At 35.4% G+C, this 18,410-nt stretch overlaps 1 protein-coding gene across 1 annotated transcript in view; it reads right to left on the bottom strand.

The window, feature by feature from the left end:
* LOC117342799 overlaps positions 1 to 4,003 on the bottom strand; it is a 32,733-nt gene extending 28,730 nt beyond the window's left edge. Inside the window, exon 1 of the mRNA XM_033905058.1 lies at positions 3,807 to 4,003. Coding sequence (XP_033760949.1) covers positions 3,807 to 3,887 — 81 coding nt within the window. The 5' untranslated portion in view covers positions 3,888 to 4,003. The remainder of the gene's footprint in view (positions 1 to 3,806) is intronic.
* Between the last annotated feature and the right edge of the window lie 14,407 nt (positions 4,004 to 18,410).

Below are 18,410 nucleotides of genomic sequence, written 5' to 3'. Positions count from 1 at the left end.
TCCGAACGTATCTCTAATTTTCATGCTACGACTATCGATAAACTACTCAAGGCCGACACTTTAGTCATAAAATCGTCACCATGCCATGTGACAAAAAGGAGTTTTGACATAAATTAGTGCAATGATACCATCGACATCCAATTGTGGATGGATATCTTGTCAAGGTCTGTGATAAGTAAAATCGATAGCAATCCAAATACACGTTTACGACAAATATGAATGTTTTAAGGCAGGTTATTTTTTTATTTCATATCATCAGACCTCATCTATATAAATGATCAGGCCATACACGTGTCGAGTAAACTCCCTAGTCGCTGTTTGTGACTGTGTCTTGCCGATCGAGTCGCCCCCTTTTTTGTATTTTTTAAATTCATATAACAAGACTGTGTTTTGTTATGGTAGATAATACATAAATTATTGATAACCCATGTTGTGTTATGTTTTATTGCCTTTGCATTCGAGAAACATGAATGTTAATTTTGTTCGCAATCACGCGCCCCCTAACAAACAAATAGCCAGTTCCCAAACAAGGGCAGAGCTTGGATAATAAATGTATCTTATTTCTCAGATCCATTCAAATCGGTTAATTGAAAAATCGCACTAAAACAATTCGGGAAACTTTGAAGATTTATTGTGTGATTTAGCTCGTTTTTATGTTACCGATGAAACATCCTGATTAACAGGTTTTATTTTAACCAAGATTGAACGAGTGCCAACAACAACGAAGAACCTGTAAGTTTAAAACTGAGTTAACAAGTATGAATGACAGCTCTTTGTCCCATAATTGTCCCTGTCAAACTATTTACATGTAACACAATAAAATACTTAATTGATAGGTTGTCGTTTTTCACTTTGATTTGTTAAAATCCTGAATGCCATTTAACTTACTGTTCTACCGTTCCGACATTTATCTGCGATATAACACCTTAGCGGCTGTCTCAATTGTACCGAGTCTTTCAGAACAAACTCAGTTCATTAAAACAAAAACAAATTGGTGTAGAAAAACACAAATTGAGTACATAACTGTTAACAAAGATAGAGAAGATGTTATTTCACATCTTTTTAAACATTTTAAAGAATTACACATATTTAAGTTCAAAACAATTATCTACCTATTCAAAGTCTAACGTAGATATTGATTATCGTGTTGAAACAAAACAACATGAGAATACAGACGTGTGAACAAAACCAAAATTCTAACAAAATAATCAGACAAGGGAAACCAATAAACAAAATGGAGATCAGCAACAAATCAGTTGACATTTACAAGAACAAGACCACGTGTTTTAGAAATGTACGAGTCTCCTGTTTAGTCATCGACCGTTGCCGTGTAAATTTCAGTCAATATCATGGAAAGTCAGTGTTAACAAAATAAGAAACGGGTTAGTCACAGCGAAGCCACGTGGCAAGCTAAGTAGTCTACTTCAACGCTTCGAATAAACCTACAACCATCTAAATACAATTCAACCGAGATATGTTCATTACTCAGTTGATCTTTCATAGGACCGGTGCAAGTACAACAAGCTGTCAAAGATTCCGTTCTTAACCGTGAGTGGTCAAAATATAACAAGTCGTAGGATTGACTACGCTTTTATTTCTGTTCTTAATTCATTGTTGGCATCATTAAGACTCATAGACATTTATTGTAATAGTTTCTTAAATAGGTTTCCTTGTATGTATATTATTTGCTAAAACTACTCGTCAGACTGTCATGACAAATCAAAAGATTTGCCAGAAACTCTTTGCAGTTTAGGATAATATTGCATCTGTTGTCAATATTTAATAGATTGTTTTGTGTTTTTTCCATTCGTCACTTGAATACTTTTCTTATGAAATGCGTGGAGATACAACACAAAAGAAGCCTTCCATATATATCGTAAATACATAGCTTAGTTAAAAACATACTTATTACACAATAGAACAATTCCGTCTTTGTTAAGAAAATTACAACATGGGTGATTGAACGTCAGTTGAGACAAAGATACTTGTCCGGCTATGACTGTGACGGTGATGTTACGTCAGTTGGACAAAGATATTTGTCCGGCTATGACTGTGACGGTGATGTTACGTCAGCTGAGACAAAGATATTTGTCCGGCTATGACTGTGACGGTGATGTTACGTCAGTTGAGACAAAGATATTTGTCCGGCTATGACTGTGACGGTGATGTTACGTCAGTTGGACAAAGACATTTGTCCGGCTATGACTGTGACGGTGATGTTACGTCAGTTGGGACAAAGATATTTGTCCGGCTATGACTGTGACGGTGATGTTACGTCAGTTGAGACAAAGATATTTGTCCGGCTATGACTGTGACGGTGATGTTACGTCAGTTGAGACAAAGATATTTGTCCGGCTATGACTGTGACGGTGATGTTACGTCAGTTAGGACAAAGATATTTGTCCGGCTATGACTGTGACGGTGATGTTACGTCAGTTAGGACAAAGATATTTGTCCGGCTATGACTGTGACGGTGATGTTACGTCAGCTGAGACAAAGATATTTGTCCGGCTATGACTGTGACGGTGATGTTACGTCAGTTGAGACAAAGATATTTGTCCGGCTATGACTGTGACGGTGATGTTACGTCAGTTGGACAAAGATATTTGTCCGGCTATGACTGTGACGGTGACGTTACGTCAGCTGAGACAAAGATATTTGTCCGGCTATGACTGTGACGGTGATGTTACGTCAGTTGGACAAAGATATTTGTCCGGCTATGACTGTGACGGTGATGTGACATTTGTCCGGCTATGACTGTGACGGTGACGTTACGTCAGCTGGGACAAAGATATTTGTCCGGCTATGACTGTGACGGTGATGTTACGTCAGTTGAGACAAAGATATTTGTCCGGCTATGACTGTGACGGTGATGTTACGTCAGTTGAGACAAAGATATTTGTCCGGCTATGACTGTGACGGTGATGTTACGTCAGTTGGGACAAAGATATTTGTCCGGCTATGACTGTGACGGTGATGTTATGTCAGCTGGGACAAAGATGTTTGTCCGGCTATGACTGTGACGGTGATGTTACGTCAGCTGAGACAAAGATATTTGTCCGGCTATGACTGTGACGGTTCTGTAACGTTGGACGACATGAGTATCAAGGAGCAAATACTTAAACAACCAAATAGTTACGTTGTGCTAGGTTCTAAAAAAAGCCGATTAACGGATTTTAAAAATTAAACTCATTTGGAAACTTTGATATTATGGAATACTTTCAGAAGAAAACTATGATAATTTATAGACAGCTAGAAATACTTGCGTTCATTCTACGATAATACGTAAACAATTGTATTGTTATTTCAACAATGTCAAAAACGGAAATCGAGGCCAATAGACGGATAACGAAAAATTATACTTTTATTACTATCCAAAGCAGGTCCAAAGCACTCACAAATGGGTATCATCTACATACATTTTCCGTTTTCCTGTTGCTTTTCTATAGTTTTTTCTCATTCACGAGTTATAGTTTTATCATCACTCCATTTAATATCTGTCATTCAACAAGGCTAAACATTTAACCAGTAATTCGGAAGACATGTTCATCTAAATAATTGAGAAGTTACAGGATGACACAGTTTTAAATTGGTAAAAAAATATATTCACTTATCAATATCAAAATATTTTCAGAGTTTTAAAACTTTTCCATGAATCGATACCTCAATTTATACTTAACATTTTTATTTGCCAAGACAAACAAATCATGGAGAAAGGTTTCCGTCAAGACATAGATAATCTGCAGTCCGTGAAATAATAAATAAAGCATTCAGAATATTTCCAAATAAAAAGTACGTGTATTTACCTGGTAACGTGTGATTGACGTGCCGAGTGTGCACGTAACAAATATCGCCAGTATGACGATCCAGCCGGTGGTGGAACACATGATGAGCCTCTGTACCTTATCCCAACACAGCGATGATCTAGTGACAGCAGGACTCTCTCGGTATAAGGCACTGGTCCCTGGCAGGAGACTTCGTCCGTCTGTCGCCTTATATTGGACAGTCTGTCATAATTTAATACCTTTCCTCATTGTCATTCAAATGGAGGGGTGGTTCAGCGCGGTCCTAACAAGGGCAAAGGTCATACGGCTTCCTACGGAGGTAAAAAGGTCAATCAACATCTTACGTGCGCTTATTGATAGGTTAAAGGGGGCGTTTGAGTGAAGGGTTTGCTAGCCTCTCATATTGAAGACTTCTAAATATTCCAAATCGTTCTGTGATGCCGTCAAATTACGACTAAGTCATAATCAACAGAGTTTGTCAGTCCAGCATTGATTGAATTACGATCCGCATGGTTTATATAGAGTTTACACGACGCTTGGGGTTTGATTTGACAAGGGAAGAACTGTTTATGATTCCGATATGGACCCCTTCGGTAGTTAGAGTTGATATTCCTCCCCTTATCAATCCGCTATAGGTTTATTAAGATGATATTGAACGTACTGCAGTGTAATGTCAGACTATAAGATAAGCTAGTAACCGATATTTTGTTATTCATGAAATAATTGAATATTATCGATATGATATTAGAAACTTATCTCGTCATGTTTTATTTGTGCTATTCTGTTTTTCTTTTGTGTACAGCATCATTTTTACTGTGATTCGGTAAATCGTCTTTAGGAGAAATGGTTCTCTAGAATTTCGCATATAACTCATATTTTGTCTTGTATTTTATTGAATAGCATTTTCTTGTCTAACGCAATTGTCAGTTTTAATCTTACACAGAAAAGTTTGCTTAAATGCAATGCAAACGATCTAATGAATTTTTTCTCAAAACATTGTTCGTTTTATTTGATATATTTATAATAATATGTACAGAAAAAACGCAAGAACAGTTTTTTTTTCTTTGGATATTTCGTGAGAAATACGTTATTATACATGTATATTGAGACTCGGTAGGATAATAATCAACTGGCGGGAAACAACCTTCATTGTCTCCTTAATTACGATTACGACAGCGAAAACAAAACAATGTAAGGTATTTTTAATTCATTCAACTTGAATGTCGTTTTTCTAAAAACTGGGCATATACTTTTCACGTGAAAATACCGTAGATCATATCACTTTAAATAGTATAATTGTGTACTCAGCCAAACAGAAGACAGGTTTGATTTATCACTATTTACCAGCCTTTTATGTTTACATGTTCTCGTAAAAAGAGGCGTTCTTCTTTTTGTGTTGTTTTCGTTGTTTTTGTTTTTGTTTTGTACTTATGTCTTTATTATCTTCCAGTTGAGGATGCATGTCCCGTTAGGATAATTTCAACATGCTACTGATAAGATAAACATGAATATTTAAGATCAACTTCAATTATGCGGGAAAATCACGTGACATGTAACGAAAAAATCGTTCGAGCTGGAAATACGATAACAAGTTTAGTAATGAGACAAATGTTTATGTATGTAGGGAGGTTTGCCATGGAACGATAGACGTTGGGTATGGAGGATATATATATCACTATGTCATGAAAACTAATTGCTTGGAAAACCAAATAAAATTTTAAGTTAAAAAACATTTAGGAGACGTACGTTAGGTACGTGATATAGGAACTTTATATAAAATATAACATTGAGGAGACATATGTTAGGTACGTGATATAGGAACTTTATATAAAATATAACATTGAGGAGACATATGTTAGGTTGTGATATAGGAACTTTATATAAAATATAACATTGAGGAGACATACGTTAGGTACGTGATATAGAAACTTTATATAAAATATAACATTGAGGAGACATACGTTAGGTATGTGATATATAAACTTTATATAAAATATAACATTGAGGAGACATATGTTAGGTACGTGATATAGGAACTTTATATAAAATATAACATTGAGGAGACATACGTTAGGTAGTGATATAGGAACTTTATATAAAATATAACATTGAGGAGACATACATTAGGTACGTGATATAGGAACTTTATATAAAATATAACATTGAGGAGACACACGATAGATACGTGATATAGGAACTTTATATAAAATATAACATTGAGGAGACATACGTTAGGTACGTGATATAGGAACTTTATATAAAATATAACATTGAGGAGACATATGTTAGGTACGTGATATATGAACTTTATATAAAATATAACATTGAGGAGACATACATTAGGTACGTGATATAGGAACTTTATATAAAATATAACATTGAGGAGACATACGTTAGGTATGTGATATAGGAACTTTATATAAAATATAACATTGAGGAGACACACGATAGATACGTGATATAGGAACTTTATATAAAATATAACATTGAGGAGACATTCGTTAGGTATGTGATATAGGAACTTTATATAAAATATAACATTGAGGAGACATACGTTAGGTACGTGATATAGGAACTTTATATAAAATATAACATTGAGGAGACATACGTTAGGTAGTGATATAGGAACTTTATATAAAATATAACATTGAGGAGACATACGTTAGGTACGTGATATAGGAACTTTATATAAAATATAACATTTAGGAGACATACGTTAGGTACGTGATATAGGAACTTTATATCAAATATAACATTGAGGAGACATACGTTAGGTACGTGATATAGAAACTTTATATAAAATATAACATTGAGGAGATATACGTTAGGTACGTGATATAGGAACTTTATATAAAATATAACATTGAGGAGACATATGTTAGGTACGTGATATAGGAACTTTATATAAAATATGACATTGAGGAGACATATGTTAGGTACGTGATATAGGAACTTTATATAAAATATAACATTGAGGAGACATACGTTAGGTACGTGATATAGGAACTTTATATAAAATATAACATTGAGGAGACATACGTTAGGTACGTGATATAGAAACTTTATATAAAATATAACATTGAGGAGATAAATGTTAGGTAGTGATATAGGAACTTTATATACAATATAACATTGAGGAGACATACGTTAGGTACGTGATATAGGAACTTTATATAAAATATAACATTGAGGAGACACACGTTAGCTACGTGATATAGGAACTTTATATAAAATATAACATTGAGGAGACATACGTTAGCTACGTGATATAGGAACTTTATATAAAATATAACATTGAGGAGACATACGTTAGGTACGTGATATAGGAACTTTATATAAAATATAACATTGAGGAGACATACGTTAGGTACGTGATATAGGAACTTTATATAAAATATAACATTGAGGAGACATACGTTAGGTACGTGATATAGGAACTTTATATAAAATATAACATTGAGGAGACACACGTTAGCTACGTGATATAGGAACTTTATATAAAATATAACATTGAGGAGACATACGTTAGCTACGTGATATAGGAACTTTATATAAAATATAACATTGAGGAGACATACGTTAGGTACGTGATATAGGAACTTTATATAAAATATAACATTGAGGAGACATACGTTAGGTACGTGATATAGGAACTTTATATAAAATATAACATTGAGGAGACATACGTTAGCTACGTGATATAGGAACTTTATATAAAATATAACATTGAGGAGACATACGTTAGGTATGTGATATAGGAACTTTATATAAAATATAACATTGAGGAGACACACGATAGATACGTGATATAGGAACTTTATATAAAATATAACATTGAGGAGACATACGTTAGGTACGTGATATAGGAACTTTATATAAAATATAACATTGAGGAGACACACGTTAGCTACGTGATATAGGAACTTTATATAAAATATAACATTGAGGAGACACACGATAGATACGTGATATAGGAACTTTATATAAAATATAACATTGAGGAGACATACGTTAGGTACGTGATATAGGAACTTTATATAAAATATAACATTGAGGAGACACACGTTAGCTACGTGATATAGGAACTTTATATAAAATATAACATTGAGGAGACATACGTTAGGTACGTGATATAGGAACTTTATATAAAATATAACATTGAGGAGACACACGTTAGCTACGTGATATAGGAACTTTATATAAAATATAACATTGAGGAGACAGACGTTAGCTACGTGATATAGGAACTTTATATAAAATATAACATTGAGGAGACATACGTTAGGTACGTGATATAGGAACTTTATATAAAATATAACATTGAGGAGACATTCGTTAGGTACGTGATATAGGAAGTTAAAATTGAGGACAATAACAATAATAGAAAATTTTGTCACACACACGAAAACATAATTTAACTTATTACAAAACGGTGGCAAATATGAAACAAAATAAAGATCTGTATCGATGACCTCGAAAAAAGTACAACTATTACAAGACCATGTGTTTAGAAAGAGTAAGCGTCTTCTGTTTAAAATGTATCCAGAAATCACATTGTTGTTTTAGAGCTGACAGGGAGTACAAAACTACATCATATAGCTGGTCTATCCTTATGGGACTTGTCACTGACGCCAGGGACATCATAGAGTTTCTACATTACATAGGGCTCGTCAGGGATACCAGAGGCATCACGCCGCTGTTTCTTCCTTCTAGGACACTTCAGTGATGCCAGGGACATCTAGCATATTTTGCTTTATCTTCCTAGGAATCGTCAGTGATGTTAGGAACCTCATGCAAGTGCTTCATCTTTCTAACATTCGTAGGTGATGCTAAGGATTTCATAAAGTAGTTTTGCATTTCTAGGACACGTCAGTAATGCAAGAGACATCATACAAGTGCTTCATCTGTTAGACTTGTCAGTGATACTAGGGACACCATACAAGTGCTTCATCTATAGGACTCGTCAGTGATACTAGGGATCTCATACAGCCGTACCGTTCTTCTAGGACTCGTCAGTGGTATTAGGGATCTCATACATTTGCACCATCCTTCTAGGACTCGTCAGTGGGGGTGGTTGGGATATCATACATATGTACCATCCTTCTAGGACTCGTCAGTGGGGGGTGGTTGGGATATCATACATATGTACCATCCTTCTAGGACTCGTCAGTGGGGGGTGGTTGGGATATCATACATATGTACCATCCTTCTAGGACTCGTCAGTGGTGTTAAGGATCTATTAATATGTACCATCCTTCTAAGACTCGTCAGTGGGGGTGGTAGGTATATCATACAGATGCTTCGTCATTCTAGGACTCGTCATTAATGGTATGAATCTTATAGAGCTATTGCGTTTTTTGTGACTCGTCAGTGATTCTAGGGACATCATGCAGTCGCTGTAACTTGATAGACCCGCCAGTGATGCTAAGTAATAAACTTAACGAAATCCGTGGAGATGGAAATGGTCGATCTAAGAAAAGCTGAACTAACCTACAATACAGAGGGGGTACTGACTCCTTTATTAAAACAATAGAAATCAATCTCGTTAATCAATTTGGGGTTACATACTTTATAAGGAAAAGAAACTTGATTTCTCAAATCGATATCACTATTCATAAAGAAATTGTATGTAGCATGGAAACTCTACTAGCAGACTTTAACGGAAAATGACGGGCCTTAAACTCTACCAACAGACTTCAACGGCAAATCCGTGGCCTTAAACACTTTTTTTTTTGCATTTTCTTGATACCCTGATTTGCAATTGGTTACATCATTATATTTCATACGTTAGTAAAACGTTCTTATCAGGAGTTACGTCCCCCTCATAAATGTTCTGCTTGAAGTGATGAAATGAAATTCACGTTTAAATTGAGTTTACATAACAATGTCTCTCAAAATTCGGCGGGGGGGGGGGGGGGGGGGGGGGGGGATAAGCTAAAGACAAATTAGAGTAAAATAACAATTGCGAAATTGGTTTCACTATTTCCTGATAAATTATGTGGAGCATGATGTCATTCTATTACGTCATACATCTGTGTCTCGATACGGGATGTAATTTTGTGAATACTGTATGTTGTATATAATGTATATGATAGTATGATAGCCTTAACCTTTCTGTTAGTAAACATAACTATAGATCTTAAATTTAAACACTGCATGCGAGTAAAACATGTATAGAAAACAATATATCACTCCTGAACGATGAATCTTACAGTTGATGTAAAATCATTGGTCAAGCATATTACGTTCTGAGCGACTTTGATCTCGTTACCTCCAAACTTTTCGTTATATGTATTGGTATCCAAATAGAAAGCCCAGTGTAATATGATGGTTTAATGAAAACAGTGATCTTAACATGTTTACTTTTTATGGGAGCTGTATGTTTAAGGTGTCAGTATCCATGTTCTTTATGGAACGAATATGACGTTCCTTGGACTAGACCTAGATGTGACGGGCGTCGTCAGTGAATCATAACTGACTTACCCTTCCTAAACATCTGTCCTGATGTGACGGGCGTCGTCAGTGAATCATAACTGACTTACCCTTCCTAAACACCTGTCCTGATGTGACGGGCGTCGCCAGTGAACCATAACTGACTTACCCTTCCTAAACATCTGTCCTGATGTGACGGGCGTCGTCAGTGAACCATAACTGACTTACCCTTCCTAAACATCTGTCCTGATGTGACGGGCGTCGCCAGTGAACCATAACTGACTTACCCTTCCTAAACATCTGTCCTGATGTGACGGGCGTCGTCAGTGAACCATAACTGACTTACCCTTCCTAAACATCTGTCCTGATGTGACGGGCGTCGTCAGTGAATCATAACTGACTTACCCTTCCTAAACATCTGTCCTGATGTGACGGGCGTCGTCAGTGAATCATAACTGACTTACCCTTCCTAAACACCTGTCCTGATGTGACGGGCGTCGCCAGTGAACCATTACTGACTTACCCTTCCTAAACATCTGTCCTGATGTGACGGGCGTCGCCAGTGAACCATAACTGACTTACCCTTCCTAAACATCTGTCCTGATGTGACGGGCGTCGTCAGTGAACCATAACTGACTTACCCTTCCTAAACATCTGTCCTGATGTGACGGGCGTCGTCAGTGAACCATAACTGACTTACCCTTCCTAAACATCTGTCCTGATGTGACGGGCGTCGTCAGTGAACCATAACTGACCTACCCTTCCTAAACATCTGTCCTGATGTGACGGGCGTCGTCAGTGAACCATAACTGACTTACCCTTCCTAAACATCTGTTCTGGTTCTCTTACCACCTGTCCGTCTCCGAATTCATTAGTTTATCTTCTCGTTTTATTGAGTTCGAGTTAGAATTGTCTACATGTCAGTATTATCTTGAGATTTTTTTTATTGGTGGGAGGGGGGTTGACGTGATATTATTTCAGCTTAACATAGATTTCAAACATAACTCATTTACCTTTCCAGAACTCTTTATCTTGTTGTACACTTCCAGGGTTACATTTCAAATAAGTTCTATTTCAGCTAAAAACTTTCTGAGATGGTCTGTCACGTCAACCATGTCGTGAAAATGGCGGACATTGTTATACAGGTCCGCAGTGAATATCGAGGTAATACTTTTTAATTCATGATATTGACAATAAAAAAAGAACTCTATAAGCACATGGATTCTTTCAATTTATATTTATATTCTGTGTCGTTGAAACATTTTTAATACTTCTGGTGTAACATGTTTCTCAGTTTTTAAAACGTTTGAAAATAAAGGGCAGGTAACTCTTATTTTTTCATGAATTAAAAGGTATTACCTCGATATTCACTGCGGACCTGCATAACAATGTCCGCCATTTTCACGACATGGTTGACGTGACAGACCATCTCAGAAAGTTTTTAGCTGAAATAGAACTTATTAAACGCAGTGAGTAATGGTTTATGCTTGTCGAGTGTTAAATAATGTTAGCGGCATCTGTGTATACCAATAATTATATTGTAAATCGTATATTTTTCCCGTTTGCAGAGATTTAAGTGATTGTTGACATCGGAGGCGTTGCATACCTGTTCTTTTTTTATAGTAGATACTCGTATTTTTTCTATGGTATTATATCTCAGTTTACTGTCAGAACTTCAGACGCCTGTGATATAATCTCGCTGAATACACATTTCTTCGACTCGCCAAGGCTTAGTGGTGTCCTCGACGACGTCCGAGCAAATTATATAAAGTTCTTTAATAATCATTTAGATAACTTATTTAACTATACATCGGTATTTAGTTTCATTCCTAATAACTATTGCATATATTTCACCAAAAATATGGTAATTAGCTGCCTCGTAAAATGTTAATCGTTGTATATATTTTACAATCGTTCCACACGTTTGAATAATTAGATGACGCGTTCCTCATTTTATATCGACCACGATACATATCGCACATGTACCGTTCCAATCGCCCATCGTGCGCACATTTTCCTGCACGGTCCGTATCGCACAGATCGCACATCGTGCGCACATCGCACATCGTTCGCACATCGTGCGTGAGCACATCGCACAGCGTGGAACGTTGTGCGATCACATAACTGTACATACCGAGTCAAATCGAGGTTACAAGAGAACATCTAACATCTGCCCCTATGACACGACACCCAGTGGGCCCTCTCTGTGTTACTGCTGACGATATTATCCTTAACGAGCGCAACGGTATGGAATAATGAACGCTACCACCGCATAAACAATCATTAACCGAGAACTGTGTTTGTGACGAGATGTAACTTGAGAATACAAATAAAATGTTTATGGTTAAGATTCGTCGTTTCTTCACAGTTAGTAAAGACAATAGAATATTCGAGTCCGGAGAGACAACCACAATATTGAAGGTGTGTTAAAATAAAATGGCACAAAATTCATTTCAGAAGGCCAAACAACGTAACGAAAAAATTTAATTTACACTTGATACAACATAGGAGTCTGCTTTCTACGATTTCCACGATGGCGGATTTATATCATTGTGCCGTCCATACTCGTAGATAAGGCTAAAACTCATAGTTGTTAATAGATAACGATTAAAATTGCGGAGTCAACATTCTTATTACACAGGCAAAATCTCTTCATGTCAATTCAGGTCAAATTCATGTCAATTTCAGGTCAATTTTTGTTCAGATTAAATTGACATGAAGACATTTTGCCTGTGTATGATTGCCACTTAAGTAAATATTTCGTGTGATCGTTTCCTCGATTTGTAATCATTACATATCTGTTTACAGGTGGGTTTGTTTTGTTTTTGTTACATGGGGATGTAACGATATAAGTCATAATCAAATAGAGAAATAGCTTTGGTTGAACTTTTCGTTTGTTTGATGAATTTGATGTAACGAAGCCCGATATCAAATTATAAAAGCTGTTTATGGTATTGACGTTCTTACAGTAAATGTAGATGGTACGTGTAATTGAATCCGTCTGATCAGATGAAGTTTCCAAAAATAACTGTGGATAGATCAGCACAATGTAATAATTCCCGCGCACGACAAGTACATATAATAGCTACTTACCCTTTTTCTCTTTTTCTTGTTACATATGAACGACGTGTGTATTTCATTTTTTTTTTTTTTTTGCCAGTGAAGTATTGTTAACGTCCCTACGACACTATCAAACAAGTCTGTAAACTGTGTGATACAGAAAGGTTTTCTAATACCAAAATTTGTATCCGACATGACATAAATACTTCAGTCTAGGTATTCGGGTTTTAAAATGTTATCATTATTATGACTGTGAGACGGACCTGTTTACCAATTACATGTACAACAGTTACGAGTCACAATTGTTTTTAACAGCCGTGAAAATTGGTCTAATCAAATCGGTCATATCAATGAAAAAGATTATAAAAGAATTAAATTAAAAATTCTTAGAATTTTGAAATAAAATCAATGACAAAAAATCCTTTGAATCTTATATTCATTTTCTAATAGATCGATACAAGAGTAAGTGAATATAGTTTGGGCCAATTGTACAGAGAGAAAATATAACGCCTTAGAATCGATCCAACTTGACGCAGCTCGTATTCCAGGCCTACGACGGGTAAAGTGCCATATTCGATATAAAAGGGTTTACTATTTTTAAGTAAAAAGAAGACATCTGAAATAAAATATTACTTCCGTACTAAAAATTGTGTTAATACAAGCCTCGTGCGTATGACACGGTTCATCACTATAGTTGCTGTTAAGCCGTTACTCCACGCTACAATATATTGTCTAATGTCGCTTTATCGAGAACACAATTATACTACTCCAAGCTTCTTTCGATTTACTAAAACTCCCTCCCAAACTAGCAAAGCTTACTGTAAATTTAGAACAGGTACGATAAAATACCAATCGTTAATGGTAGATGGTCTAATATACCACGTGAAAATAGAATTTGCACTTTATGTAATTTAAGAGAAATTATTTATTAAACTGTGATCAACAACTTATACTCAATGGCAGAAGGAAATATATGTCTAGATATTATTATGATAGACCAAATACATTTAGATTTCATATACTATTAAATTACGTAACTCAAAATAAACTTGTATCATTGGCAATATATTTTTGATATAAATGAGATAATTAATTCACAATAATGATGTACATCCTGTTTTTATCCATTCATATTCTCTGTACTGTATGTACTGTTTACGAGAATTAACAATTGTCATTGTCATTGAAAACCTATGCATATATTTTTTTCATTTTCATAGAGCCACGTATTTACCGAAATAAAAAGGCTATAACAGTTTTGAAAGAGTCTGCTTGTGGAGCATTTGTAATCATATATATATATATATTCATTATATCTTTTAAATAGCACACAATCAAAAGTAAACTAATGCATCAGAGTTGTTACTTGTCATGCTTCAATAGCACACAAGATATTTTACACTGTTGGCCTATACCAAGGGAAGTGATCTATTATACATCTATTTTAGAAACACCAAGTCACAACCAGCATTTTTAACAGTTTCTTCTTCTTTTTTTCACGGTCGGTTAATGGTTCTTTATCAGGAATCTCGTCACACTATTTTGGCCAATCAGAGAATGTGCAAAATACCATTCTATGGTAATAAATACTATCTGTAAATGTAACAATTAAAGGGACAAATATGATTCGCGGTGATAACTGTTTTATCTTAACGGTTTCCATTCCACTTTATAATTGCATCTTGATAAAAATTGTATTATCAATCAATTATCAATAGTTTATATGACAGAGTTGATGTCAATATATGTGCTGGAATTACAATTTCCATAATTGTTCAAGGTACATCTCACCGATCTGGGACTGTTTTACATTTCTATATGTTAACGATTGTTTTGTTATTTTTTGTTATTTATTTATTTATTTATTTATATTTAATACCATGTAAATGACAAAGTTTTAGATAACGGTTGGTGACCGGTACGGTACAAAGAGTGCCATGATGGTGAATCATAGTGTAATTCTAACATCGGAAAAAAAACCTCGCTACAAAATAAAAAAGCCGTTTAAAAAAAAAAAAAAAAAATAGTAGGTACTAGTGATAAAAGATTTTTAATTAAAATGTGTTGACGTGAAAACGTATCGACAAGTCAATCATTGGTGGTAAACAAGTTTGGTGTCATTTACCAGAGAAAATATTCACAGTGCAGTTAACCGAGGAGAGGAAGCAGTCTTCTCACTGTTACTCATACGTTAGGAAGTGACGTCAGACATTAACTGTCAGACTTGTGATTGATAGTTTACAGCGCTCAAAGACATATGAAGGTTTACACCATACTTTGCAAAGGAACACTTTCCTTTGAGATATGAAGTCCGACGTATTCTTGTTGACATTTTGAGGTTGTACCTTAATCTGGATTTGACCTAGATTTTAGGGCGGGTATCGCCAGTGAAGCTGAAGACGTTTATTCTCTCAGAGCACCTGGTCTTATTGTCATTGAACCTTTCAAGAGTCTCTGTACAAATCTATATTTCTGTTCATCTTTTGCCTTCGTTTTTTGGATTTTTTAAAAATCTGATTTACTTATTTATTTTAGAAAAACGGTTTTGTTATTATGAAGGTATTTTCTAATGCTTAAGTTAGATTTCTTGCAGGCTATGGTCACGGTTGATGGTAAACATACAATAAATCTTAAAGAATGGTATTACATCAGGAACAAACTGTCACAATACAACTCAATAAAAAATAGGATGTTTGAAAGCAAGTTTCAATATGAAGTAATTTTAGAGAAATCGATCATACGACTACACAGAATGAGATATGACAATCTCAGCATAGAAGTGGCGAGGAATTAATCAATTTCTACAAGGTTCACCAATTACTGAGAACACCATTCAAAGAACACTTCACGACCCATATATCTTCACGGCCATGCAGATGTTTTACCGAGATAAAAACCCGTAATGACTTTAATATTTCATTATTGCATTAAAATAAGAAAGAACTATTTTTCACTGTTTGCATCCTAAACGAGGTATTTCGTAATTATCCGAGTCATCCACTATAATCTCGAGGTCACATGTTACAGAAATGTCCATATCTCAAAAGTTAGATAATGTTTCCCGATAGTTAATACGATGGATAGTTAATTAGATTTCGGGGTCTTCACATATTGATATGATACCCACGTTATTTTTTTTATATCACTTACATAACAATTACGCCTGTCCTTCGGGACCAGGAACACAAGAACATTTTGTTATATATATAGACTTATGTAACATCGGGGACCAAAAAACGGTGTCGGTATTTATAGACATGTAATATTTACATTCTGTGTTGTATTTGTCTAAATGTCGTTAGTAAACGGTGTTGTAGTTATGAGACTGTAGACTGCAATTGTAAAGCTCCGGGTGTTCTTGGTAAAACAAATTCAAAATGACAGCCTTTTACTTTCGTATCAACAGGCCTAGTTTCTAAAATAGTTAGTATTTAGTAGCGGGCTGAAGTTAGCAGCGGATTCGTTATTCGTTAGTGGGGATTCGAATAACGGTCAGCAGCGGATTGGGGATCGGATTCTAACGAACCGCTGCTAACTTCAACCCGCTGCATTTAGTCACATAAGCCACAACAGCAAAAATAAACAACTTCACAAGTCGTGGCGTTAGTTACTGCTAATATAGATGGGAAATTACCAAAATTTGTCAATGTCGTCACAAGGACTCGTTTTCAAAGACACGACAACACGAAAAGTCCAGCATTTACAAAAACATTGTGAAAATTTTCATTCCTATTCATACGGAGTTTTTTTTTTAATTTAATATATCATATCTTCTCTTAACTCGATAGCCGTGTCTTTGTCTCCAACGACGTTTCTCCATCCCCTGTACTCTCAATACGATGTAATTAGGACAAAAGGGGTCGATTGTCCTACCATACAACATAACATTTAAGTTAGTACCACATCAGGATCTCACAGGAGATTATTAACTTTGACTACAGCCAGCAGTGTAACAGTGTTAGATTGACGAGTTTATCGATAATATCGCAATGATTCCTAACTTACCGCCATCATTTTCCTATTATTGCTGTACAGTGTAGCAGGTCGGACCCATGGAGAACCGTACGGAGGTTCTATTGTAGAGGGGACCTGTCGTTAACGATCTGTCTGGTGTCGGATAGACACAGGTAGTATCATTCCGTCCCAATCACTTGTCTGAGTGGGGAATAATGACGGCCATTGTATGAAGTTGTTATATTACACTTAACAGTGTTAATGAGATATGTATATGTTAATTCATTCTGTCTCGTAGTACCGGTAAACTGGCTACTGTGCTTACCCATCCAGTCTCTATTTCTCTCCGGAAAAAAATCAATTATGAATAATATGAGATTGGATGAATTAGTTTACTATTTCCTACTTCCGCTGCAGTAGCTTTTTATTGCGAGTTTCTTTATCTGTATATGTATTCTTATCCACGAGTAACTACGACAAAAGGGTATTAAACATTACTGCCTATTATGGGAGCTGTGTCCATCTAATTATAGAGCTACATGTATTTTTTATTGTACAAGGCACATACACGTGTGGGTAGCTACGTTAGATGTTAACAGCGAGTAAAGCATTTACCTAATAATGAAAAAAAACCTGCGTCATCGTTTATAAAGGTTAAAGGTTATTGAAAGATTTCACCGTCATATATTATTATCCCTAGTAAAATAATTTGTATTTTTATAAAAGGAAAGGTTAAGCGGAACCCAAAACACCAACTGTTCAATCCTCTTATAAGGACTCTATACCACATATCTACCCACATAATACAACAACATTTAGCTATTAATGAAAAGGTTAGGCCTACCATAGAACAGCAATTATATTTATCTCCCTATTACGTAGTTAACAGAAATGTGCGGGATATAATAGGTTTATGCTGACGGCTCCGCACTCAGAAACCGTGTAACGCCACCTTCCTTGTTCCTGTATCTTTGACAAGTTCTCCAATAGAAACTAATCAATAGAACTCCTCTCTTTAAAACTGAATCCCACAACCGTCTTGTTAAATTACTTTAGGAGACGGTGTGACTATCAAGAAGTTCTTGTATCCTGAGAATAATAACATAAACCAGTTTCGCTACGAATGTGTTATTATGATGGTACTAATGACATACAAAAGAAAATGAAATTAAACGCAAA

The sequence above is a fragment of the Pecten maximus genome, chromosome 14, assembly GCF_902652985.1.
Source record: "Pecten maximus chromosome 14, xPecMax1.1, whole genome shotgun sequence".
NCBI classification, from domain to species: domain Eukaryota; kingdom Metazoa; phylum Mollusca; class Bivalvia; order Pectinida; family Pectinidae; genus Pecten; species Pecten maximus.
This window is presented reverse-complemented; position numbering and strand designations above follow the sequence as displayed.